The sequence below is a fragment of the Propithecus coquereli genome, unplaced genomic scaffold, assembly GCF_000956105.1.
Source record: "Propithecus coquereli isolate 6110/MARCELLA unplaced genomic scaffold, Pcoq_1.0 Scaffold390, whole genome shotgun sequence".
In the NCBI taxonomy this organism is placed as follows: domain Eukaryota; kingdom Metazoa; phylum Chordata; class Mammalia; order Primates; family Indriidae; genus Propithecus; species Propithecus coquereli.
In genome coordinates, this window is record NW_012149619.1 from 1,341,405 (window position 1) to 1,368,791 (window position 27,387).

The 27,387-nt window shown below is 52.6% G+C and overlaps 1 protein-coding gene across 2 annotated transcripts; it reads left to right on the forward strand.

The window, feature by feature from the left end:
* On the forward strand, positions 1-27,230 carry SLC13A5 (solute carrier family 13 (sodium-dependent citrate transporter), member 5). Of its 2 annotated transcripts, XM_012652612.1 has the most exons (12): positions 1-189; positions 6,307-6,435; positions 6,705-6,841; positions 9,278-9,465; positions 10,458-10,626; positions 12,169-12,291; positions 16,591-16,803; positions 17,748-17,848; positions 18,757-18,875; positions 21,203-21,364; positions 24,480-24,617; positions 25,610-27,230. In XM_012652612.1, exons 1-12 carry the CDS (start codon positions 88-90, stop codon positions 25,739-25,741), a joined length of 1,713 nt encoding a protein of 570 aa, XP_012508066.1. In that variant the 5' UTR covers positions 1-87; the 3' UTR covers positions 25,742-27,230. The 2 variants fall into 2 exon arrangements, with proteins under 2 accessions (XP_012508066.1, XP_012508064.1); XM_012652610.1 differs by lacking the exons at positions 24,480-24,617; positions 25,610-27,230 and having other exon boundaries at positions 21,203-23,196.
* The last annotated feature ends 157 nt before the right edge of the window (positions 27,231-27,387 follow it).

Sequence of the window (27,387 nt, forward strand, 5' to 3'; positions counted from 1 at the left end):
ATCCCGGGTGACTGCGGCCCCTTCTTAAGCCCGCAGAGCCTCCAGCTGCCCCTCACTGGACTCTCCTGCTAGTCTCCCTCCCCCACGATGGCCTCGGCGCTGAGCTATGTCTCCAAGTTCAAGTCCTTCGTGATCTTGTTCGTCACCCCGCTCCTGCTGCTGCCACTCATCATTCTGATGCCCGCCAAGGTCAGTTGCATCTCCAGGCAGCCCCGCGAACCGCGGGCGCCCGTTGCCTTCTAACAGGCACGAATTCGGGTGCACTGAGCTAGAACGCACGGATTCCCCGGCGGGCACAGCTCCCGGGGGCACGCGCACTCGGGAGCTCAAGGTGCCATATGGGAGCTGCCCTGCAAAGAATCCGAGGGGCATGGCGACCCCGAGGCGCACCAACCTTGGGGTTCACAGATCCCGGGGCACAACAGCCGTCCGGGCAAGCACGGAAACCTAGTAGTGAGCACACAGACCCCAGCCATAGGCTCAGCCCTGGCTCAGAATTTCCCAAGTGAATAACCGTGTTTCTCCCTCAAATGCCACCCGCCGGAGTGCTTGCCTTTCCCTCCCTCCGTCCCCCCTCTCTTCCCTTTAAGAGTTGAGACCAAGTTGTAGGTGGCTTTTGACGTCAGTCAAGGAACTATATGTAAAGATCATCACCCAGGCGGATCCGGAGTGCTCTCTTGGCCACTCTCTGGCCCTTCTCTGGACATCAGTTTCCGTATTTATGATCCATATTTCTTTCCAGCTCTTAAACAGGGAAGCCCCATCTGAGCCAAAATCCTGCTCCAGGCTGAAAGGCAGGTTGGGGCTGGGCAGCTTTGCCTGCTGCCTGCGGTAGCCATGGCAGGAGGCGGGACACATTCCCAGAGCTCACGCCTTGGGTGGCACAGCTTGGGGTTGCAGCGAAGCTTCGTCCCATGCCCTGGCCTCCTAATGCTCCTGGGAGGGAGAGAGAGAGAGAGAATGAATGGCCTTGGCCGCAGGCTGGGGGCAGGGCCAGGCGCCCTGGCCCAGGCTCCACTGGGCTGTGCACAGCCAGTTTGGCAGAGGCCCGAGCTCTTTGAAGCCTTTTGTGGCTGCTGGCTGCTCCTTCCTTATTCCCTCTTTCGGCCCTTTCACTCTCAGCCCAGACAGGAAACCTCAGGCTCTTGCCTCTCCTCCCCAGGCAGGTTTGGGAAACAGAGGAGCTCTTCAGGGCATGCTCTGGGGGCAGCCCTGGGGGAAGGAGGGTGCACTGGGGTGACAGAAAGACAACCTGCAAGAGAACCGGACTTCCACCATTCACTCATACTTGTGACTTTAGCCTAGTCCCTGCACTCTCTGGGCCTTGGTGTTCTCATCTGTACAACGGGGCAAGGTTGTTTGGTTCTGACACTTTAAAACTGTGGGTATGAAAAGAGAGTGTGTTGGTTCCTAGGATGGGGGAGGGGAGACTGGGAGCACCCCTTGGGCTGGGCTGAGCACAGGCCCTGGATGGGCCAAGGACAGCAGATCCAAGTGTGGTGGCTCTTAGTTGCCACAAGTGTAAGCAGCCATATTTCCTCTGTAGAAAGAGATCTGGGGCTGCACTGCTGGTGGGAGGGAGCCAGGCAGGAGAGCTGTGATTTTAGTTCTGCTGGCGGCCAGTGATGTTACCTGGAATAATTATAGTAGCTTGGCTGACCTTCCTGCGCCAGGAGAGACCCTACTCCCACCCTGACGCGCACAGGTGGCCCCTGAGCTGGGCCCCCAACTCTGTGTGTGTGTGTGTGTGTGTGTGTGAGTGAGCTGCCCTGGGAGTGAGGATCCACAGGGAAGAGGTGACCCCAGGGAGAGGCTTTCCCAAGGCTGCCTTCACAAGCCCTCCCTCCCACTGGCGACTGGGATCCCAGATCCCATGTTCTTGTTTTCTCCCTTTGTGCTTCTGTTTTGGTCACCGCTGAGGAACTCCTTGCCCCCACCCTTCACGGCCACCCCACTGTGCAAGAAAATCCAGAGGTACACAGCACGGGCAGAGTGGCTGGGAAGCCAGCCAGACTTTGGCAGTCTGAGTGGCATTGTCCCCACCAGGCGGTGACACCCAGGGCATTAGGCCCTCTGCCCATGCCCCGGCCCCTCTCCTCACCTCTGTTTTCTTTTTTTCCCCTCTCCACCTTCGTTCCTTCCTGGCCTCATCTCTGCTCCACTTTCTCTACCCTTCCTCTGGGTCCTTTTTTAAAAAAATCATTACAATGAATGATAAATTTATTGTACTGCTTATTTTATTTAAAACATTAAAAAAATCGTTTTTAAACAAATTTGTAAAATTTTTTTTCTTTCTTTTTTTTTTCTTTTGGCACCTTCAGGAGTTTTGGAACAAATTTGTAAAATTTAAAGCAAAAATGATAATGCCCTCAAATCTCCTATCATTAATATTTTGATAGACATCTTTCCAGAAACCAATCAATTTATCTCTCGTCTCTCTCTACACATGCTCTCTCTCTCTCTCTCTCTCACACACACACACACACAAAGAGTATGTTTTGTCTGCAGTTTTGCATTAAGCAATGTGTTGGAGACATCCTTCCTTGTTAAAAATTATATAAATAATGAGCCGTGGTTTTATTTGGTTGTGAATTTATTCGCATGTGTGTTCTGTTGTGCACATACATTTATCGAGCCCATTATGCCCTGTGCTGGACACTGATGATTGAAATCCCCATTGTTTGCTTGGATCTCAGCTTTCATCACTTCTCTGGCTGCTTTCTCAGCTGCAGGGCAGTGCTCTGAAGTATGCCCCAGAAACTAGGCCCCTCCCTGCAGGTAGAGCCCCCCCCCAGACTTTTCTAATATCCTCCTTCCTGTTCTGCCCTATCCACTGACATGGGGGAGATTTCCGTCTAGAGAGGGCCAAGTGCGTTGACGGGTGTTATTCAGGAACGAGCACCTCCTGGGCTTCCAAATGGCGGTACGGAGGTGAGGGGCAGTTAGCTTTGTGTTGTCGCCTCTTTTCTAAAGGTTGTGTTTGGCTCCTTCAGGAACACGCAGTGAAAACTGGTTAGCGTGCCACTTACTGCTTCTAAGTTTACAGAATAAAAAATTATGGAGGACTTTGTGGGCCACAGGTTAAGAATGGGCACTCTTAAACCTATTTACAGAGGAGGACACGAAACCAGAGGAAGAGGGGCCAGGACTGGGAGTAGGAGGAGTAATTTATTAATGACATTGTTTGCAGTTGCTATCACATGATGACAATAAGAAGCAAACTGCTTTTTAGCTGGTGTTACTGTTTTCAAATTCTGTACCATACAACTCTTATTATGGCCCTTAGAGGGGATCCCTCCCATTGCCTGTCCCGTGGAACATCCTTGACACCAAAGCTTAGAGAAGTTAGTGACCGCCGAGGGGCCAGACGACAGCAGACAGTGGACCCTGATCAAGCCTCCCTGGTGTCTAAGCCTGGGCTCCCCACCATACTGCTGTTCTGCCTTTAGTTCAGTGGCTCTTAACCAGCATGGATCCTTTCTCCCCCCACCCCCACCGCATAGCAGGGGACCTTTGGCAAAGTTTGGAGACTTTTTATTGTTGTCATATCTGGAGAGAGTCCTGCTGGCATCTCATGGGTGGAGCCAGGGATACTGCTAAACCACCTGCCACGCACAGAATGGCCCTCCCAACAAAGAGTCATTTAACACAGTGTCAATGTGCTTAGCTTGAGAAACCTGCTTGGGACAGTAGGGAGGTGCCCTGGGTTGCTCATGGGATGCTGAAGAAAGATTTCTTTCTTCCTTCTTGTGGCTGATAACACAAGCCAGACAAGGAATTTCGAAGTCTTTCTGCAATGTTTTGTGCATAGGATCCGTTCTCTTTTGGGAGATGATGAACAGTGAGAGCGTAGAGGTACACATTTCTTCAGCAGCCTTGTCAAAGCTCGACTCAGATGAATACTGTTGATTCCTTTAATAAGCATTTGCCGCGATCTCCTAAGTGTTAGGCCTGTTCTGGAAGCTGAGGACGGAGTGAACTTACAAAACAGCAGGTCCTCGAATAACTTGTTTCATTCAATATCGTTTCATTATAACGTTGATGAGAACAGTCGATTCTCAGCCAATGTCTGTGTGGAGTTTGCCTGTTTTCCCCACGTGTGCGTCCGTCGATGCGGGGGGCATCGTGGCCAGGGCAGGTTCCCACCTGGTGCCCTAACCTGCCAGGATAGGCTCTGGCCACTTGAGACCCTGAGCTGGAATAAGTGGGTAAATGATTATCTTGCTTGTTTTTATTCATCTTCCTTCAGTGTATGTATAGCTCACATTTATTTTAATGTGTAATATTGGAAGTGTTTTAGTCTTGTTTAGAAGTTTGGTGATGTTTTTGTGACCAGAAATATGCTGTAGGAACTTAACTCTCGTTTATGTCTATTAGCCTGTGGCCAAATTGGTTTTGTGACACATCATTTCACTCATAAGTTACGGTTTCCAAGGACCTATCTACAGCGCTGAGTGAGGACTTACTGTACTGTTTGCACCCTCAAGTTGCACAGTTTGGTCATGGTGGTGGGGAGACAGTCAGGAAACAGTGACAATCTGGTGTGCCAGTTGCTGGGGTACTCAGAGGAAGGACACAAACCAGACCATGGAGGGGCCAGGGGAAGGCATCCAAGAAGGAACTGTGAGCTGAACTTTGAGTGCTCACCCCAGGCCCAGGAGCAGGTAAGAGGAGGAGGCTGTGATAGAGACAGCATCTGCTGGTTTACGGCAAGTGCTTTGGGGTGGCTGGCACTTGGGCGTGAATGGATGAGGAGGTGTCGCTGCAGCGGTCCACAGGGCTGGGTCCATCACGGAGGGGCCTGTGAGTCCTGCTGTGGCATTCGGATTTGTACTGAAGGCAACAGGAGGCTTTTAAACAAGGGGGTGATGCGATCAGATTTGCCAAAGAGAGAGAGGGAGGACAGTGTGAGTCTTTGCAAATAGGAAGATTGAATGAGAGAGAGTTGCCGAGATCCAGGAAGGAGACAGAGCAGAGGTGGTGGCCATGGGGATGAAGGAGGGACGGGGGAAGAGGATCGAAGCCATAGGTCTTCTTGGTGACCAATTTAATTGGAGGGGACTGGAATGAGGGAGAGGGCGGAGTCAGGGTAATTAATAAGAATTATAAGAACAACACTGATGAAGCAGAAAAGCACCTAGGGAGGTGGGTATTTTTATCCACATTTTAAGAGGTGACAGGACTGAGGGCCAAAGGGGTTAAATCGCTTTAACCAAAGTTCGACAGCAAGTGAGGGGCCAGGATGGCCTGTCTCACCCCAAAGCCAAGATCCCTCTGGCTAAGTGGCTAAAGGCCTGGAATCAACTATTCACACAAATTTAAATACAAATAGTACAGTTTGGCACCTTAGTAATTTGAGAAATGCCAGTGAAAACACCAAGCGGCTATCTTTGCAATTTAAAAAGCAAACAGACCTACCTTGAAAACACTGGGTGCTGGCAGATGTTTAGGATGAGCTGGTAGACGACATGTTCATTCCTGGAAGCAGAAAAAGTCAAGCAGCCCTTTGAGGAAGGAATCAGGAAGAGGTAGGGGCATTCCAGGAAGGGCTTCAGGGAGCATCTCCTAAGGATGGATTAAAAATAGGGGAGCCAGATAGAGCAGGGTGGGCAAAGCACCCTCGTGAGGGTAGAGAAGAAACCATGTTTATTTGGCCATGGGAAGACAAAGGAAAAGTGAATGATCCCTCAAACTTATGAAATATTTGTAGTTTTAAAAATTATCAATATGAAGATTACATAGCCCTGTGAAAAAGCAACAATCCTGAATGTAGAGAGAAAGAAGTAGGGTTGAAAGGGAACCTGGAGAAAATTGCACCGAATACGCAGAACGGAGAAGAATCACATGCACTTTGTACAATGATTTTAATTTTTAGAGTATGTCCTTAAAAATTGTATTTTCTTCTTTTCCTCCTCCCCCTCCTCCCTTCCTCTTTCTTCTCTTCCTTTTCCTTCCTTCACCTTTTCCTTCTATTCTTTTAAGAGGTGACTAGTCCAAGATTTGGAAAGATGAAGGAACTTGCCTGGAACCACACAGCAGGGAGGGGTGTGTGTGTGTGTGTGTGTGTGTGTGTGTGTGTGTGTGTGTGTGTGTGTATAGGAGTCTTTGGTGACAGATCCTTCACCCTCCTCACTGTCCTAACCCTAGAACACCACTGACCAAGGGCGGGGAACAGGATGACTCTGAGGGGCTTCCCTTTGATGACACCGCTGTCCTCTGACAACCCCTGCCAGCAGCTGTCCAGAGCATTCTGGGGGTGGAGAGAGTGGGGCAGCCACAAGCCGAGGCCTCAGGCTGTCTCTTCAGTTTGTCAGGTGTGCCTACGTCATCATCCTCATGGCCATTTACTGGTGCACAGAAGTCATCCCTCTGGCTGTCACCTCCCTCATGCCTGTCTTGCTTTTCCCACTCTTCCAGATCCTGGACTCCAAGGAGGTGAGCAGCCCCGGGGGATTCTGGGGCCTTCCCGGTTCTCCCATTGTCTCATTCTCCAAGCCCCTCTGAGCTGCCTAGGCCTGGGACAAGCAGATAAGCCCCATCTGTGGGGTCTCCCTGGCATGGAGACAGAGCCACCCCGAGCCTGCATTCCCTCCCCCGCCCCCCAATTCCCAAGCTGTCCCTGAAGTCAGCATCTGGCCTGCTTGCCTGTCTCTGGGGACTCGGGTGGCCCTGTGCCCTGACAGAGCTTCCATGCCACCCTCCAGGTGTGTGTCCAGTACATGAAGGACACCAACATGCTGTTCCTGGGTGGCCTCATGGTGGCCGTGGCTGTGGAGCACTGGAACCTGCACAAGAGGATCGCCCTGCGGACGCTCCTCTGGGTGGGGGCCAAGCCTGCACAGTAATGACATCTCCCTCTCTCTTGCCATGGGGCTCTGCAGGGGCCCAGCGCTGGGGAGGGGAGGGCGGCACAGACCAGGCTGGCCCCTGCGTGGGGCGTGTCACATGGTACAGTCTTAGCTGGGGAGACCAGATGCATGAAAGGTGGTGGCAGCATGCGAGGAGCAGCAGTAGGTAAGGGCTCTCTGAACCTGGAGGGGACAGGTTGGCAAGAGTCCTTGCAGGTTTGGAAGGCTTCCTGGGGGAGGCAGCTGCAGGGCTCCTCGGGGAGCAAGTTGGATGGAGGCTGGATCAAACCATGCCTGAAGGGGATTTGTGGGAAAAGCAGGCCAGAGGTAGCATAACTCTCCAGCACAGAAGAAGCAAGAAGGTTCTCTCTCCAATACTGGGACGTCTACTCCCCCTGCAGAGAAGCTTCACACTCATCTTCCCCCACATCACTCGGTGCTCGGCTTCTCACCCCTTCTCCAAGTCGGCACACTGGCCATTTCCAGCCAACCCACAGAGTCAATATAGATGGGGACATTGAGTGTCTACAACCCCAGTCATGATCCTGGGGGCTTATTTATCACCTCGTTTAATCCTCACCAAACTCGGACAGCTGGGTGTCATTCTTACCACCCATATTCTATAGGTGAATTTGAGACAGAGGGGGTAAAGTGATTTGCTGACGGTCACATGGGGATCAGACACCCAGCTTCCCTGATAAGGCCCGTGTCCCCTCTAATCAGGAACTCGGGGCACATCTTTCATTGAGACAATGTGCTCCCTAAAGGATGGTGAGTCCCCAGCCCAGCTCTTGGCAGGCAGCAGCTGGTCATTTCACAGTAAATTCCTCCCAAGTTGTGTGTCAAGGTCTGTGCCCACCCTCCCAGTGACTATACCTGGGGCTCCCTGATGTTGTGGCTCTGTGATCTCTGTTACCCTTCATAGCATTGGTCCCCTCTAGTGACTGGCTTATAAGGTCAAATCAAAAGCCACTGCATTTTCTGGAGCTCAAACTCCTGGCCTCAAGGGATCCTCCCACTTCAGCCTCCCAGAGTGCTAGGATTACAGGTGTGAGCCGCCATGCTGGCCACACCACTGTATTTTCCAGAAATGTGAGATCTCAGGAACGTGGACCTCAGAGCCCTCAGAATTCCTGTTCCCAGCCCCTCTGAGTGGCCAACTTTTCTCTAATAGCAGGTGGGAGGCCCCACAGCGGGCATCATTCTGTTGTGTGCTGAAGAGCTTTTGCTCATCAATCCAAGGACTGAGCACGTGCTTCTCTGCCCCCTCCTGTTGCCTGGCTCCTCCTGTGAGCTTGGTTTCCAGCTGTCCGTGGCACTGCCCGTCCTGGGGGCGACCTGTATGTGAGGCTCCCTTGGTGCCTTAAAGCATCATGTAGAAGCCATGGCCCTTCTAAGACAGCCCACGTCCATGCAAACTCTCAAGCCTCCTCCTAACCTGGGTTCTGGCCTTTGTTTCTGTGGGTCCATGAGCTCAACTTGTATGGACTCCAGCCTGAGCCTTGGTGCAGTGCAGCCACTGGGTCCCTTCTTCAGGGAGGCAAATCAGCATTCCCGAGGAGGAGCCCGACTGCGGAGGGCACACCTACCAAGAGCCCCCATGCTCCTTCTGTCCCTGGCCTTGTACAGCTGGGGTGTGTGGAGCCGAGGACAAGAGTCAGGCCTAAGGAGAGAGCAGACATGGAAACAGGTGCCTGGAGTCCAGCACGGTGATGAATGTAGGAGGCAGGATGGAGAAGGACATGGCCAGCCCCACCTGGTACCCACTGTGAGGGCCCCAGAGGAGGGACATGTCTGAGCACGCTGCGAAGGACCAGGAGGAGTTTTCCAGGCAGATGGCAGAGGAGGGAGTATGGCTTAACAGCAAAGGGGACGTATTTTCTGGATACTGGTTGTTGGATGGGTGCACCACCAAGTGAAGGGGGCCAAGTGTGTGAGTGGAGAGAAGTGGCGGTGGGCGGAGCCAGGAAGGTTACACGTTCCCAGGCTCCCTCCCCGGCTGGCCCTACCCTGCAGGCTGACTGGGCTTATCCCCTCTGAACTTTTCAGTGGCATCTTCCAGCTGGAAGTGGAAGCTGGAGCTATCTGCACGTAGGGTCACTCCGGCACACCCCAGGTCATACATACTAGGGAAAACTGCGTATTGAGTTGGCACCATCTGGATGCCCTTGCTTCCCCTGCTGGACGGGAAGCTCCATAGAACCACGACTGGGTCTTGGGCTTCTTAGTGACTCCAGCAGCCAGCAGAGTAGACATCAGCAGTGTGTGTGCGAGAGAGAAAGAAGGGAAGGACGGAGGGATGGAAGCACCCAGACTCTAATCCCCTGTTAGAATACCCAGTCTCGAATTGGCCTCCACATCTCCCTGCTGCTTCCTGGGGGTGCAGGGCTGCGGGGGACTCTCTGGCTTCCCTCCCTACCCCTCTGCAGGCTGATGCTGGGCTTCATGGGCGTCACGGCCTTCCTGTCCATGTGGATCAGCAACACGGCCACCACAGCCATGATGGTGCCCATCGTGGAGGCCATGCTGCAGCAGATGGAAGCCACCGGCACAGCCACCGAGGCCGGCCTGGGGGCACTGGAGCTGGTGGAAAAGGGCAAGACCAGCGCGTTGCCAGGTGAGCCCCCGGCCCGGGCGCTGCCGGGGCCACAACGGCCGACTTCCCCTCTGTTGCCACCTCCTCCTCCCTCCCTGCTTCCTGGAGCCCTGCTTTAAACACACATAGGGGAAAAAAATAGATAATACTGTTTTTATAAGTTTTAGGAATGGGATTATGGCATAAAAGTTAGATCCTTTAGTAGAGCTTAGAATGAAGTCCTGCCCTTGGTTCCCGCTAGACTTACACATCAATGTGTTCATTGATTATTCATTTGGGCGTCTTTCGAGCACCTACTGGGTGCCCCTCACCTCTCGCTACTCCTGCTTATCCTCAGAGAGGCCTTCTCTGACCTCCTCGAGCTGATCAGATCCCTCTGCTTCCACAGGCCTTGGGGTTGGTGTCCTGTCTGCTTCTTGGCTAGGTGCAAGATCGGGGAAGGCAAGGTGGCACCTGCCTTGTTCTCTGCCTTGTTCCCACTATCCCCAGGGCCCACCACAGGGGACCAGGGCCCGGCCTGATTGCTAGACGCTGGGCAAGGTCCCAGGGCTACAGAGAGGAACCAGGCACACCCCCACCACGGACTCTTACGGAGCCCAGTGGGGCAGCAGAAATAGGCCCCTCATACAAACCATCTGACTTGGGGCACCATGAGCCAGATTGAGGGAACTTGGAAGAGGGAGAGACCTTGCTAGGAGGGGAGGGCATTTGAGGTGGATGTGGATGCCCCCGCAGATGGAGGGAGCAGCCCGAGCAACAGTAGGGAGGCAGGAGAGGGGTCTTCAGTTGCGTTGACAAAGAGTTGAGGAGCCCTGGGGAAGCCATGGGAAGTGACTGTGGGAAGGCCAGGGGGCAGACTTTGGGCTGGACGTGGAGGAGTGCACGGGAAAGGATCTGGAGGGGCCAGGATGTCCCAGTCCTCAGGTAAGTGGCAGGTTAGGAGCTGGGGCTGGGGCTGGGCGGGCAGCGCCCCATGACTGGCTCAGCTAATAACAGCACTGTGCCCACTGCAGGGAACCAAGTGATTTTCGAAGGCCCCGTCTTGGGGCATCAGGAAGACCGCGACAGGAAGAACATGTGCAAGGCCATGACCCTGTGTGTGTGCTATGCCGCCAGCATAGGGGGTACAGCCACCCTGACCGGGACAGGACCCAACGTGGTGCTCCTGGGCCAGATGAGCGAGTGAGTCACTGGCCACACTTTCTAGGGACACCAAAGTGGGTCCCAGGGCTAGAGGGACCTACCCCATCCTCCCTCCCTCCTCAGCTGGACCCTGGAGCTGGGGACAGCCAGGCTTGGTCTGGGAGCCTGACAGGGGTGGGAAGATATGTCCCTGTCCAGCCTCTGTGTCCCTGCACCCCTGCACCCACTCAGAAGCTCTCAGAGGGAATGGGACGCTGACGCCAGGGGAGCTAACATCAGCTTTCTACCCTGGCGTGAGTCCCACCTCTCAGCCCCGGGCTCAGGGATTCAGCTCAGGGAAGGAATGTGGGTTGAACTCTGAGCTCAAATCATGGGGGATGATGATGCAGTCCCAGAGGTTGGGTCCTTGGTAAAAATTACGGAAAATAGACACCTCTAAGAGACGCCCTCCCTTTGGCTCAGCGACTTTGGTTGTTAATGGTGATGATCCCACGATATCGGGATCTGCAGATGCGCTGCTCATTGCCTCGCCGTTTCATTCACGACAGCCCCACTGATTGCCCTTGGGGTGACAGGTCCCCTGGCGAGGCCCAAGTGAACCATGGGGGAGGTTTGGAACTTTCCAGCCTTGGCCACAAAGGGACAGAGGCCATGAGGACCCCATTTCTGTGCCTGGGTAGGGCAGGGATTCCAGAAGGGGGAGAAACCTGGGCCCTGACTCTGGGGTACTGTGGTCTGCTGAGGGCGGCGGAGGCCTGCAGAGCTCCAGGCGGGTCTGGTACATAAATGCATTAATGGGGGTATGTGCAAATTGCAGTGGCAGGAACAAAAATAAGGCGGTGCCCATGCTGTGCTGACAAGAACCCCGGACGGGGGTTGGGAGTGCAGCTGGCACAGGGGCTGGGAGGAGAAAGGACAGGCCTGGAGCCCGGCCGGGCAGACGCTTGAGATTCACAACCAGACTGTTTTGATCCTGGAAGTGTTTTCTATAATGATATCCTTACGGGTTCTCCCTTACCTTTCTTTGGGAAGAGCAGCCTGTCTGGGCTGAGTGGGGAAAAACTGTGTCTGCTTGGACACCTTGGAGCTAAAGCGGGCAGCCCCTGGGGCTGGCAGAGGCCCAGGGATGGGAGGGGAGCCTGAGGTGGAAGTGACCTTTCTCCAGCCCCCAGCCTGGGAAGCTTTTGAGATTTGCTTCGCTAAGAGGGCCCTTCCCTTGCAGAAACCCACAGGGTGAGGGTTCTGAGGCACCGCGGACCTCCTGAAGGTGTCAGCCACATTGCGTGCATGTGTGTGTACAAAGGTGTATTATTCTGGGGGGATGGGCTGTACCTTCCATGAGATTCTTAGCAGAAAGGTTGGCTGGTCATTCCTCAGCCTTGTCTTGTGCTGCAGCCGCGTTCTGGGCGCCCCCCATTGATTGGCAGGGGACATGGGTGGCTGGACCTGGGAGGACGTGGCCCCCCCCCCGTGGCCCACTTCTCAGTGCCCAGCTGCTGCTCCGCCCCCACGCGCAGGGCCGGCCCGCCCTGCACTGCTTCGTGTCTGAGCTGCGGTGTGGACCAGTGTTTCTTCTTCCAGGTTATTTCCTGACAGTAAAGACCTCGTGAACTTCGCCTCTTGGTTCGGGTTTGCCTTCCCCAACATGCTGATCATGCTGCTGCTCGCCTGGCTGTGGCTCCAGTGCGTTTATATGAGATTCAAGTAAGTCTGAGCTGCTCCCGGAACAGAGTCTAATTATGCCACACGCCTGCAGAAAAACTCTCAGACTCAGTAGGCGAGTCTACAGAGTTCTTTGTGTCTGGCCCGACTGTTTCTCCAGCCCCACCTCCCGCCAGTCTGCCCTCCTGCTCCGACCACCTCAGGTGTCCGCTGTGCCTCCGCCATGCTGTTCCCTCTTGCTGGAACGCCATGTCCTACCTTCCCGCCTTCCTACCTCCTCAGCCTTCAAGGCCAGTTCAAATGCTGCCTCCCCGACTTTCCCCCACCCCATTCCGCCTCTGTGCTACCCCTGGACATGTCACAGCCCTGTCCCATGGCACCTCCATTCATGTTCCAGTGCCGCCCCTTCTCTGACCGTGAGAGCCTCCAGGGCCTCTCTGACCCCAGCACTTGGCACAGCTCCCAGCCCAGGGAGGGAGAGCCAGGTGGGTTAAAGCAGTTAAAGAGAACCTTGTCCCCATGTGCCAAATCCACTCTGCTGGACAAACTTCCACTTGTCCACACGGTCCATCAGGCCAGGTCACAGCAAACTGGATGACGTTCAAATCAATCCAAAGCCAGACCATTACCAAACGCCTGTGATGTTCCCATCAGCGTGCGGGTCCTGGAAAGTTTACCTTCCTATTCCCCGCACAGTGACGAGGACATCAAGAGTCACCCTGAACAGCAGCCAGACTTTGGTCGGAAACCATGACGTGTGGCTGACAAATACCTTCAAAAAGTTGTTGTTATTTTAAGACACAGATTTCTCTGTGGTGCAAAGGTGATCATGTCTCACTGAGATAGAACGTGCTTAGCTCTGAGCTAAGTGGGTGTGCTCTGCCTCCATTCACAGGGAGCCCGAGCCAAGTAAAAACAGGGGAGTATGTGACCAGAGGGAAGAGACTGCAGAGCTGAGATGCAAAAGCACCCACGGAAACCTGTGATTTAATGGGGAAAATGGAGCATTTTTCTAAGTTTTCTTCTGAAGGAGAAATTGGTTTGAAAACTGCTGTTAAAAAATTGCTATACACATCCAAAACGATCATAGTAATGATAATAATAGTAGTAGGCATCCCCTACACCCCACTCCACCCTGCCCGTGTGCAGGCCCCTTGTGAAGGGGAAGCTGCTCCCGTGGCTGTTTGTCTACACGGCGTGGCTTTGAGAGCAGCCCTCTCTGCCCTGCTGCTCGAATCTGTGCCAGGACCAAAGTCCTGCTTGTTTGCTCACATCCGTCCAGCAGGCCAGTCAGGAGCTGGCCCTGAACCTGCTGTAGGTGGGCGTCTGTGTCTCCCCATGGGGCAATGGAAATGACAGTGGCCAACATTTGTTGAGTGCTTATTATGTGTCAGACGCTATTTTCAGCACTCTACATATATGAACTTCATTTATCTTCACAACAAGCTGTGAGGTAGGTACTATTATTATTATTCTCAATTTACAAATAAAGCCATTGAGGCACAGAGAGGTTAAATGGCCTACACAGGGTTGCATAACTTGGACATGGTGGGACTGAGATTAGCACCCAGGAAGTTTGGCTTCCACTGCCTTACATCCCCTCTTGAGGAGGCCAAGGATTGCTGCCTGGGCGGCCTCCGAATTAGGCATGACCAGGTGTCAGGAGCACCAGCAGGGGCCTAGGGGCCACCCTAGAACCTTAAGGCCTCCTCAGCAAGAGGAGGGAGCTGGCCCAGCACTGACACCACAAGGGCACCATCAGCTTCCCGTCCAGCTGGAGGTGGATGCCAGGCCCCTGGGAACTCGCAGCCGAGAACCTGAAGCTGCGGTTCGCCCAGCCTGGCATGGCCTCCATCAGCTCTCCTTGACCAGAAGAGAGCCTGGACAGTGTCTGCTGCACTGGGACTCCGGAGCCTGCTCATGGTGGGGGTGCATGGCTACAGTCCAGTCCCCGCCTTTCCCGACAGGGGTGGCTCACAGGAGCCTCATTCTGGTTCCAGATCTGGAAGGCAGAGGACAGCTTTTATGTTCAGTTTGAAAGTTGGGAACAGTGCTCCATCCCAGGCCACATCCTGCCACATACCAGGACCTGGTGATCCCTGCCGGCCTCCATGGCCTCTTGGAGCACCTCACCTAAGGCTGGGAGCTACCTGTCTTCAGCTGCAGGAGGAGCCTCTACTGTCACGTCTTGCTGAATTGAGTTCTCATCTAGATGATTGTGGAGAACAATGCCAAGGTGTTGGCCTCGAGCCTAATCTACAAAAACTGCACCTTACTGAGTTTATGGGTAGCCTCCTGGGCTTTATCTAGCCAAGGGGGCCACAGACAGCCCCCTAGGACCACCAACAACTATGCAGGACATTATTACCAGCTTATACCTGACTGTCCCAACCAGGCTAACCCCCTGCAATAGGGACGAGGAGTCTTCTGGACCCCTGCCATGGCAGGGACTCAAGGATCCTGCCCCTCCTTGGCTCTATAGTATCTTCAGTCCAAGTTCACTGGGGTGTATCATAGTGAAGGTCATTCTGCTGCAGAGGGACACTGTGGTCCCTACCCCAACCCCAGGGCTCTCACAGGCTAACTGGGTCCATATGGCCACATCTCATGCCAGCCTGGAAGTCACCATATGAAATTAACCCAGAGATGGGAGGGAAACTGCTTAGTTGCCAGAGGGTCTTGAAGGCTTGGTGGCACCACTGTCAGGGACCAGTCTCAGACGACTGCATGTTCCATGCAGCTCCACAGTCTGTAGCCACTGTGGTGTCCGGACATGTCACCAGCACCAAATGCTGGCTTGGGCTCCTTATAACCCCTGCTGGGCAGCTGTGAATACCACCGTCTCCCCTTATGCTAGAAACCTGCAGCCCCCGGCCCAGCCCCGGTGTCTCTAGGACGACAGTGGCAGCAGATTGGTGCTTGGTAGAGCACAGACTTCACCAATCCAAGGCCATGAAAGCAAAAAGGCCCCCTCCCACACCAGCAGGGTTGTCTCCACAATTGATGATCTGGAGTTGCGGTCTCCGATCCGCGGCCCGTGGACCAGTACTGGTCCGTGGCCCGTTAGAAACCGGGCTGAGCAGCAGGAGGTGAGTGTGAGTGAGCGAAGCTTCGTCTGTATTTACAGCAGCTCCCCACCACTTGCCATCCCCAGTGTGGAAAAATAGTCTTCCATGAGACTGGTCCCTGTTGCCAAAAAGGTTGGGGACCGCTGCTCTAGAGGGTGACCCTTGGGACACACAGCCTTGCCCTTGTCCAGCAGGGAGATCCTGGCCAGCTGTACAGACCTGAGATCCCACCACTGCACCTCCTTTCCCACCCCTGAACACCCCAAGAGGCTGTGTCCTGACGTCCTCCTGTCCCCATGCTCCAGGCCATGCCACGACCACCGGCATGGCTCTCACACTCTCAAAAGCAGTTCATGTCCAGCACTGGGTCCAGGAATCAGCACCTATTCCATCAACCCCAGGACGTACTCTCACAAGGGAGGGCTCTCCGGGGACAATGCTCATGGCCTGGCCCACCCTTCAGGCTAACAGTGGCTGGAACAGGAAGGTACAAATGGAGTCCTCAGAGAATATCTCAGGGCTCACATCCCGCGGACCCGTGGCCCAGTTACCCCTCTCCACAGCCAAGCTACTCTCTACGCCCTCCTCCTTCCTGCCCCCTCATGCCAGCACCGCCCTAGAGGAGGCCCTGCAGGCACCCTGGGCAATGGGCATCGCCCCTAGGGGGCCCATCCGAGAGCAGAGCCTAGGCTGGCTTCCTTCCTGCCCCAGCCACGGCTGCTGCTAACCCCAGGGTCTCCTGAATCCCTAATGCTATCCTCCAGTTCCTGGGAACACAAGGACTCATCCCGCTTCTGACTGGCCCAGTCTGCTGGGACCTGTCCTCGCTCCCTGTGTCCTCCTGAGCCTCCTCGGTGTTGGGGGCTGGCATCCCCGCACCATCCAAGGCAGCTCCAGACCGAGGCAGGAGGAGGAAGACTTGGGGAGCATGACAGGGAGCCCCGGTCCCACTTGAGTAGGCTCCAGACCTTCTTATGGCCTTTCTCCAGGTGACCCTGGAGCAGCTGGTCTCCAGGTGACTGGGCACCTGCCAAGACTCTCTAGCCGCTCAGCAGAGACTTTTCCCCATTATGTCCCAGGAGGCAGGGTAGACAGATGAAGGAAGAGGAGCAGAAAAGAGGTAGGAAGGGACTTGCTGCAGGCCCTGCTGCAGGAGAGAGGCAGCACTGTGTGTCTTTCTGGCACATTCTGCCATGCAACATTCAGGCTCTGTCCAACCAACACCTGAGCTAACCAACCTGCCTTGTTGTTCTCTCACCTTTACATTCTCTAGTTTTAAAAAATCCTGGGGCTGCAAGCTGGAGCAGGGCAATGAGAAGGCTGCCTACGAGGTGCTGCAGGAGGAGTACAGGAAGCTGGGCCCTGTCTCCTTCGCGGAGGTCAACGTCCTGATCTGCTTCCTCCTGCTGGTCGTCCTGTGGTTCTCCCGCGACCCTGGCTTCATGCCCGGCTGGCTGTATGTCGCCTGGGTGGAGGGTGAGACAAAGTAAGTCTTTTGTTCAGGAGAATCCTCTGGCTTAGTACACTGTGCCTAAATGCTGCTGTTCTCGGCTACGGGAAGCTAGAGGAATGTCCGGGGCTGGGCACCGTGCTTGGCCAAGACGCTTTTCCTTGGCTCTGGAGTTGGGTTTCAGAGAGCACTCTGTTGGCTTCATGACGCATTTTTTTTTTTTTCTGACAGGGTTTCATGGTAAGACTGCAGGTGTGTTTTCGTGGCACCCTCTCCTCCCCTAGTAGGTTGAGCAGAAGTTATCTGGCCAGGCGGGATGGCCAGAGCCGTGATAAAGATTTGCCAGGAGTAGGGCTCCTAGAGCTCCGGTCCCCTACTCTCTGCTCTGCCATCTTTCCTTTCTTACCTTTCTTCAGATCCACTTGAGTCCCTCCCAAGATACACATCCGGGGGTCCAGAAGCTTCTTAGACAGAAACTTGGCAAAAGGAGGTATACGTAGTTTCCCTCCTGGCTCGGATGTTGTCAGAATGGAAGTAAGGTTGAGAAACAGGTATTTTCTAGAAACGGCAGAAGATGGTGGGAAGATGCTGCCTGTGATGGGCTATTCCATTTTGAGGGTCTACTTGGGTCAGCACCAAAGTCCTTGCGGTCACCCTAGTGAACCCAGAATCCTAGAGAATCTGGCTGAGAAGGGGTCATGAAGTTCACCTGTGGAGCAGCATAGGCTGGGAGGTAGGCTGCTCAGGGTCACCCAAAGTTGGTGGCCAAGAGTGTGGGCATCTTGGTTTCCAGGTGGGACTCTGTCTACCACACCACTCTTGATCTTGGCTTTGGGGGCTCCAGTTTTCATACCCGGTTGAGCTTGTTTCTTCATGTAACATTTAGACACTAAACTGCCAGAGTTAGCACAGGTTTGTTGAATGACTGTCTCTGCAACAGTGGAGCTGGGCTGAAGGCCTGTGTGTTCTTCCCCACCTAGGTATGCCTCCGACGCCACTGTGGCCATCTTTGTGGCCACTTTGCTATTCATTGTGCCTTCCCAGAAGCCCAAGTTCAACTTCTGCAGCCAGACGGAGGAAGGTAAGGCTTCTCCCAGTCATCAGGATTGGGGCCCTGGAAGCAAAGGATCTCCATGGGACTCCCCGGGCCCAGGAGGGAGAAAATCCCCTCCTGTCGAAGAGAACCGGCTACATTACAACAGCCTGGGAGACAATGGTTTTCAAGCCAAGGGTGGTATTATTCAGTGCAGAATCTCTTCTCTTTTGCTTTTTAAACTTCAAAATCTTATTTATATTACAACAGGAACAGAAAATATTTCAAATTTCCCATAATGCCATCAGTTTTTTAAATTTTCTCTCTTCCTTCCTGTCTTTGTTAATATGCATATATATTATACAGTTATAATCAAAACACACACAGTTTGGATCCTATTTCTTTGTTGTTTGGGTTTTTTTGTTTTTGCTTCAGGTTACACTATAAACATATCCTACTATTGCTACAGTCTTCAAATATCTTTTCTCCAATAATGGCATTATATTGCACTGAGGCGCTATAATAACCATGTTCCTGTTATGAAACATTTTGGCTGTTTTGCAATTTTCATTATTATCAATTAATATTTTCTTGTACACAGCTTTTCTTTTGAGGGTATTTCTTCTCAGGGTAAATTTCTAGGAGTGATATTATTGGGGTAAAAGAATATAAATGTCTCAAAGACTCTTAAAATGTATGGCCAAATAGCTTTTTAAAAAGGTTGTACCAATTTATATTGCTGTCAGCAGTGTGTGTAATAGTTTTGCCATATCCTCACCAGCAATGTGTATGAAAATTATTGTAGATTTTAGCTAATTTATGGGTATGAGATGGTACCTCACTGTCCTTATTGGCTTTGTGCCTTCTTGTTTTCTAATGCTGCCCTGGCATGTGTGTGTGTGTGTGTGTGTGTGTGTGTGTGTGTGTGTGTGTGTGTGTTTATTTTTTCTTCTCAGAAAGGAAAACTCCATTTTATCCCCCTGCACTGCTGAATTGGAAGGTGACCCAGGAGAAGGTGCCCTGGGGCATTGTGCTGCTACTAGGGGGCGGATTTGCTGTGGCTAAAGGATGTGAGGTAACCTCTCCAGCCATAGGCTGCCTGGGGCCCCCTCTTCCACCAGGAGGGTGGCCAAAGAGCTCCAATCCTGCATCCCTGGGCTTGTGTGTTTCTGTGTCTGTCTCCTCCATATAACTGCATATTCCTTGAGGACAGCGACTCTGTCTTGTCATCTGGGAACCCTGCACCACGAGTAGGTCCTGGAAGAGAGAAAGTACTCTGAGTGAACAAGTGACCCTGGTTAGCCAAGAGAGGCAGAGGACACTGCTAGGTCCCCTTTGGGCTTGGTGATAAAATGATCTCTGCTTTGATTTATTCTAGGGAACTCTTTTTCTCAATGTATTGTCAATATTTTTGCTACTACCTTTGGTCTTCTACTCCCTGAACTCTTTGTTGACATGGTAGCTATTTCGAAATCTTTCTCTAGCTAAATATGTAGCAGCATAGGAGGAGAGGAAAATTTTGGAAAACAGCCAAAAATAGAACATTCTCTACCTCCCTCCTTCCCTCCTGGGGAAGAAAAGAGCCAGAGGGAGGGATGAGGCAGCTTGGTGCTGCTGTCCTCCAACCAGCTATCCATCCTCCCACCCATCCAGGAATGTAATAGACAGACTTATTGCTGTTTCCTCAATACCTGGGACAGAGTCTGGTACATAGGGGGTGCAAAAAAAGTTTTTTTTTTTTGTTTGTTTTTTTTGAGACAGAGTCTTGCTCTGTCACCCAGATCAGAATGCAGTGGCATCAGCCTAGCTCACAGCAACCTCAAACTCCTGGGTTGAAGCAATCCTCTTGCTTCTCGGGTAGTTGAGACTATAGGCATGAGCCACCATGCTCAGCTAATTTTTCTATTTTTTAAAAAGTTTTTCTATTTTTTGTAGAGTTCTAGACCAGCTACTGTTCAGGCTGGTCTCAAACTCCTGGTCTCAAGCAATCCTCCTGCCTCGGCCTCCGAGAGTGCTAGGATTATAGGCATAAGCCACTGTGTCCAGCACAAAATATTTTTTGAATGAGCAAATCCATCCATCTTGTCACCTCTCCATCCATCAATCCATTCTTCTCTCCATCCATCCATGCATCCACCCATCCATCCATCCATCCATTCTTCTCTCCATCCATCCATCCATCCACCCATCCATCCATCCATCCATCCATTCTTCTCTTCATCCATCCATTCATCCATTCTTCTCTCCATCCACCCATCCATCCAACATTCCTATTATGTCCTTAGTGTTAGGCCAGGCATGGAGATTACAGAGGAAATTGGGACATGGTCCCTGTTCTTGAGGACTTCACAGACTAGGGAGGGGCACATATCTGGAAGGGAATTTCAGGAAATGACCCACAAGCAAGGGAAAAGACAGGAGCCATCTAGCTTAGGAACAGAAGAAGATGAGCCTGGCAAGGATAGCAGAAGCCACTTCTCCGAGGACCTTGAATTCATGATAGGGGGTGTGGACTGATTGTGAAGGCAGTGGAGAGCCACTGAAGTGCTGAGGCCGGGGAGTGACGTGGCAGGTCTGCACATGAGAAAAATCACTCTGCTGGCTGGGCAGGCAGGGGTTGGAGGAGAATCAGATCAGGCTCTGTGGTCTGCACCTAACTCAGTCTCAGAACTGTGGACTTCAGGGGCCATTCTCTCCTTGACATTCCCTCCTCCATTGGCCCCCAAGACATCACTTTCACCTGCTTTCCTTTTAACTTTGACTGTTTCTTCTCAGCTCTGTTGCCAACTTTTCCTTGGTTCTCCCTTAAATAGGAGTGGTCTTCAAGGCTCTGTCCTTGGCCTCTTCTCTGTTACTCTTCATTCTCGCCCTGGACAAACTCTTCTTAGCTCAAAGCCCCAAATCTAAATCCCCAATTTCTGGCCCAAATCTTCTGAGCTTCAAACACCGTGAGGCCTGAGAGGAGAAGAATGTGAGATATTTTGGGTGACTTGGTGGCTGATGGGGTATAAGGAATGAGGGGGACAGAGACCCCACAGGATGACTCCAGCCTTCTGGTTTGCCCAAACTGGGAAGCCCAGAGGGAGAAGAAGATTCTGGGCTAAAGAGGATGAATTTGAGTTGGGACACGTTGAGTCTGTTGTGCTCATGGGACATCTGGGTGGAAATATCTAGAAGGCACATGGGTGTTTAAATCCAGATAGTAGAACAGCTGGGCTGGATAAACAGATTTAGAAGATAGCAGAGTGAGGATGGAGATTAAGGTCGTGGGGATGGATGAGGTCACCTATGGAACGAATGCAGAGGGAGAAAGTCAGTGTGGAGGAGGGGCCCAGCACCCCCAGCCCTGGAGGAGCCGTGAGCCAGGAGCCCTGAGGTGACTGCCCTCCTGGTGCTTCCCAGGCCTCGGGGCTGTCCGAGTGGATGGGGAAGCAGATGGAGCCCTTGCACGCCGTGTCCCCAGCAGCCATCACCATCATCTTGTCCTTGCTTGTTGCTGTGTTCACTGAGTGCACAAGCAACGTGGCCACCACCACCCTGTTCCTGCCCATCTTTGCCTCCATGGTAAGTAACCCTGATGGCAGGGTGGGGGTGGGGACTTGGGCCTCATTTCATAGGAAACTGTCAACACATGACCATGTTCTGGGTCCCCGGAGAGGAGATGAAATCGGGGCTAGAGCCCGACCAGGCTTTGTGGCCTGGGTCTGGTCCTGCTGTGGATCTGTGTCCCCAGCCGCCCCACTCCGGAGGCCCTTGCTGCCTTGCCAGTTCCTCTTTGTGTCCTGCACACTGACCAAAGCACCAGACGTGGACCAGATGTTCCAAATGTATTTCATAAATCTGACTGGATTATTTTTCAAGCAGAAGGGACAGGACTTGTGCCAAGGAAGAGTGGCCAGTGCCACGGTCTTTGGGTTCACAGCACAGGGGTGCAGGACTGCAGGGCAGGAGGAGCACCAGGGCTGGGACCCACCAGAGGGAGGCCTTGGGGAATGGGCAGGTGAGGAGAGAGCGCTCTGGGAACACGGAGCAGCCCGGGGAAAGGCAATGGGGCGCATGGCTGAGGACTCCGGGAGCCTTGCCGGGTGAGCCTGGGGCAAGGGATCAGTGGTGACCCAGGCCCAAGAGGTGGCTGGTGGCGGAGGGGCTGCTGAGCGCCAGGCTAACATGTCCTGTTCTGTGGGCAAGCATGTTTTTGAGTTGGGGTTGAGAAGAAAGCAGAGTTTATAGGAAAATCGGTGGGGATGTTTCTTGCATTTCCTTCTGTCATTCATTGAAAAGCAGTGCCAGCCTCGGGGTGCTGTGGAAAGAGCCCTGGGCTTGCAGTCAGAAGACCTGAGGTCAAGTTGTGGGATCCCCAAACATGTCTCTGAAGTTCCTTCCTCCTAGAGTTGCGCTGAGGGTCAAGTAAGATGGGAGCTATGAAAAGCCTCTGTGGACTGCAAAATGAGCAAGGCGAGGCCGCAGTTATTCTGGAGTCAGGAGACAGACTTACAAGGGGCCTGAACACAGGACTGAAGTTGGTAAATTTCCATTTGGCTGCCTGGGTGTCCACGTGTATAAAAAGCAAACCTAAGTGGTTTTTTCCTTCCATTCCAAGCAAAGATGAAAGTGTTAAAAATAGCAGGGTGGCTTGTGTCCTCCTCCCCTGAGCAGGCCGCCCAGACGGATGCTGAGGAAGAGGAGCACCCTCTGACACTGGGTATGTGGAGGTGATGCCTCCCCTTCCCCAGCAGAGGCCCTGGCTTTGCCATCTCCAGCACTAACAGGGAGCAACAAGGGTCCCAACCAGACAAATGCAGGCCTTAACCCCAGGGGGTGGCCAGGCCCTTTGCAAACAGGTTTTTCTAGAACCAGAAGCCCCAAGCAGGATGTCCCCCAGCTACCTCCAAGACCCTCACACTCCGGCCTCAGCACACACCTATGAGAAAGGCAAAGGTGGTGGTCGCCAGCTGAGTCACAGAGGAACGTGGGGTGCACACACCGTAGGGTGACCAAAGCTAGGAGCAGCCTGCGCCCTTCCTGGGACCTCTCAGTTACTCCCAGAGGGAGTGTAACTTGGTGCAGCCTTTTCAGGGGGCTGTTTACCAACAGGAACTGGAAACTTAAACCTGCTCATACCCTTTGACTCAGCAATTTCATGTCTGGGAATATAGCTTAGAAAATAATCAGAGATTCCTAGTAGCATATATTATGGTGATGTAAGACAGAATCATTTATTATAAAAATATATCCATAATAATAGGGGGGTGGTGAAATAAATTATCGTATATCCAGATAATGTAATACTATCAGGCGTTAAAAACCACAGTTTTGTAAAGTAATAAAGTGGGAACATGCTCATGGTATAATTTTTTAAGTTGAAACTGTAATACAAGGCCGGGCGAGGTGGCTCACGCCTGTAATCCTAGCACTCTGGGAGGCTGAGGCAGAAGGATTGCTTGAGCTCAGGAGTTCGAGACCAGCCTGAGCAAGAGGGAGACCCCGTCTCTACTAAAAATAGAAAGAAATTAATCGGACAACTAAAAATATATAAAAAAAATTAGCCGGGCATGGTGGCACATGCCTGTAGTCCCGGTACTCGGGAGGCTGAGGCAGGAGGATCGCTTGAGCCCAGGAGTTTGAGGTTGCTGTGAGCTAGGCTGACGCCACAGTACTCTATACAGGGCAACGGAGTGAGACTTTGTCTCAAACAAAACAAAACAAAACAAACAAAACCCACAAAAACGTAATACATTCATATGCCTTAAAAGTGTCTAATAATGCAAAGAAGTGTATAGATCCTAATCCTCTAGCCTCCCTAGAGATGACTTCTGTTATTAATTTCTTAGGTTTATCTTTCTAGATATATCACATACACACACACACACGTATTCTTTTTAAAGAAATGGTATCATTCTGTGGTCCTATAACACATCTTAATTTTTTAAAAAAAATTTAATCATAGGTCTTTGAGATCTTTCCATATTAGCACAAAAAACCTACCCAGTTCTTCACTGCTGCATGCTATCCATTGTTTCTGTATATCATACTGTATTTAACCATCCTGCTATTGATGGCCATTGAGTCTGCTTCCTGTGTTTTGCTGTTACATTGTTGCAGTGAACGTGTTTTCATACGTCTCTGCCATTATGTGCATGTAAATCTGCATGATAAATGAATAACTTTTATAGATTTTATAAATTATATCATCCATTCATTCATTCAATAAATATGTAATAAGTGCCTACCCTCTGCTAGGTGCCATTAGATGTGGCTGAATTTTAAAAATGTAGACTAAAAAAGGTGGTTACCAAATTCCATATGCAAAATGATCCCAAATGTGGATAAAACCACACATATCCATAGGTAAGTGAGAGGATGTGCATCTCAACTGTAAAATTGAGTGCAGTCTAAGTGCTCAGCACAGTCTCCGGCATATAGTAGGTGCTCAAGAAATGTATGTTGAATGAACTGAAGGGGTTCAGAAAGGCCTCCTAGGGGAAGTGGCCTTTGAGCTCAGCCTTCAGTGTTCAGGAGAGCGATCAGCCAGAGAGACGTGGCAACAGGTAGAAGAATCAGCAAGACAAAGGCACAGAGGTTCGAACCCACACGGTGCACTCAGAATGCTTTCAGAACCGTGGCCCGGGGAGCTTTTGTGTTCTCTACTGCGATGCTGCCGTGCTGTGTTTCTCCCCAGTCCCGATCCATTGGCCTCAACCCGCTGTACGTCATGCTGCCCTGTACCCTGAGCGCGTCCTTTGCCTTCATGTTGCCTGTGGCCACCCCACCGAATGCCATCGTGTTCACCTACGGACACCTCAAGGTTGCTGACATGGTAACACAGCTGTTTTCATTTACTCCTCTCAGACTCTAATGCTGTCGTTTGTCATAAGGGATGCCCCATTTATGAACGTGAGAGTTTCAAAATGATGGCGAAGGATTTGGAATACCACAGAACATCCAGACCTATGGATGTTATTTACATTTATAATTCAACTTTTCTCCTCTTTTGAAATGACCTCAAACTTCACAGACTGTCCTGTTCTCTCACCTGGAGAAGTCTGTGCGGGCACCAGGGAAGCCCTAGCTAAGGGGAAGGGGTGGGGGTAGAGGGCTCACATGGCCGAAGACAAACTTCACAAACTAGCAAGAACCCATGAGAGCAGTCAGGCAGGGCAGGCTTAGACTCAGGGGAAAGGCTACTGCTTTGTAGAGGCGTCAGAAGAGATAGAAGCAAGGAGGGGTAGAGAGACCACTGCTTGGGAGTAGACAATGCCTTGGAAACAAATGCAGCCAAAGGAAGGACTCTTCGTGTCTGGCTTGGCTATATCCCCTCTGGTGGGAGAAGGAGGGCAGATTTCCAGCTCTGGGATGGGGAAGGGGCAAGTGTATGAGCCCAGGAGGCAGAAATGAAGGTCACTACCTTGGACCAGTCAGGTGTTGGTTATCTCCGAGCCTCTGCTGGGGATCTTCGGGACTCCATGGAGCATTTTCTCAAAGAGGGTGATCCCAGAAGACATGGATTGCTCCGTCACTACTCACGTCACCCCTGTGAGGTCATTTTTCCAAATGCTAAGATGGGCATAGGGAAGCCATCTATCCTGCCTCCCTCCCAGGGTGCTTTGCGCACTGATGGTGCCTGGTGGACAGGAAGCTATTTTGTCTGGGGTGGGAGGAGCACAGAGCGTGGTCCGGGGACATCAAGGCCCAGAAAACTGGCCCTTTGTCCTCCTCTCTGAGAAGGCAAGTTCCCAGCATCCCCTGCACCCTTGTCCTGACAGCCCAGCAGACCTGAGGGCGCTCACTCTGACCCTATTTTTCTTCCAGGTGAAAACAGGATTCGTGATGAATATAATTGGAGTCTTCTGTGTGTTTCTGGCAGTCAACACCTGGGGACGGATCATATTTGACTTGGATCATTTCCCCGACTGGGCTAACGTGACACACACTGAGACTTAGGAAGAGCCACAAGACCATACACACAGCCCCGCCCTCCTGAGGACTACCGAACCTTCTGGCACACCATGCACAGAGTTTTGGGGATCACATCCCAAAGTGACTCGATGATGCCCACACCCCACCAAGACCCAGCCAGCGGGCCACCTCTTTTCTTCCTCCAGGCCCAGACACAGAGATGGGGATGGGCGGCTGGAGGGCAGGCTCAGAACTGAAGGGAGCCCTTCAAGAGGCTGCTGGTCCCCATCTTTCCTGGGGCCCTACCATCTTCTCTGGGATGATGGGTAGCAGAGGGGCTGGGACACCGGCTCCTGTACTCACTCAGCCTCGAGCAGCCACCATGCTGGCCTCACACTGGGCTCTGGTTTTCACTTGCTTAGTCCTGGGTCATTTAAATGGGAATCAGAGCCCCAGGTCGGAAGCTGAGAAAATAAGCTACCACTGCCTGTGCTTCTTCGGGCTCCTCTTGGGCCACCTAAGATCATCTCTGTCACTCTGAAGGGGACACCCAGCCAGCGGCAAGATGCTGGTCTTGGGCAGCTCCCACCGCTGGAGTGAGAGTGGGAATCGGAGCCTCCTGGGGACTCTCGGAACTCCTTGTGCAGCCACCACCAAAGGATGAGGAGTTTGAGTTGCTAATTTCAAGATGACACGTGGCTTCCCTCCCACAGCGCACTGCTGGCCAGCCTGCTCCTCTTCTTGCCTTGCTCCATTCTGATTGACAGTTTGGACTGCTGTCCCACCTCTCCAGTGAGCTTCCTTTAACTCCTAGCTTCCCTGTGCCTGGGCCAACATTTGCTGAGATGCCCTGGCTGGGGCCCTCAGGCCTCCCCCTTCTCTCAGGGCAGGTCGGTGTGGCTCTTCTGTGACATGCTTTCCCTGCCTCCCTACGCGGCTGGGGTCACACTCCAAGTATGGGCAGTGATGGCACTTTGGGGGCCACAGTGGGGTTTCAAGGTCCTCCCTTACCTGCAGGCCCAGGGTAGACAGCTGCTAATGTCTAATAGCTGAGTCACTTCAGAGTTTGTTTGTCACGCCAGAGCTTGAGCTTCTCTGGGAAAGCCCCCCCTTGTGACTTGCCTTCACAGCCAGGCCTGGTGGCAATGGAGCATCACTGAGAATGCGCGGTGCCCGGTGCTCCCTGAGCAGACAGCCCGTTTGTGAGTGACCCATCTGAAGTTACTACGACAGACACCCCAGGGTGGGCCAATGACTCCGAGTGGCCATGGGAACCCTCAGAAGCCCCTGTAAGAGAGACATGAGAAACAGCCACCCTCTTGCCCCCAACCCCATTTTCCTTCCTTCTGGTGCTGCTCTGGAAGAGAGACAGTGGCAGACAGATGAGGCCCTTGGGTGGTGTTTTTCAGGGCAGGAGGAAGTATGGGAACCCTATCAAGGACCAAGTGTCCATCTGGTTCCTTGGGTGGAATAATTCCTGACCACGCCGTCGAGATGATGCTCTCATTAAATGCTCCATCTCCCATGGAAAGTTCCACTGTGCCGACTCACCTCTGGTTTTCTACTGTGTGTGTTGGGGTGGGCAGGAGGTAAATGAATGAACAATTACTTACTACCCACTGCCTGGGTGCCAGGCCTTCCTGTGCCTGGTGAACCCACTAGTTATCTCATTCAGTCTTTGCAGCAACCCT

Coding starts and splice junctions, on each gene's coding strand:
- SLC13A5 (XM_012652610.1), top strand. CDS start 88: ATGGCCTCGGCGCTGAGCTATGTCTCCAAGTTCAAGTCCTTCGTGATC. Junction 16,804..17,747: donor TGGGTGGAGGGTGAGACAAA/GTAAGTCTTTTG, acceptor TTCCCCACCTAG/GTATGCCTCCGACGCCACTG. Junction 17,849..18,756: donor CTGCAGCCAGACGGAGGAAG/GTAAGGCTTCTC, acceptor TTTTCTTCTCAG/AAAGGAAAACTCCATTTTAT.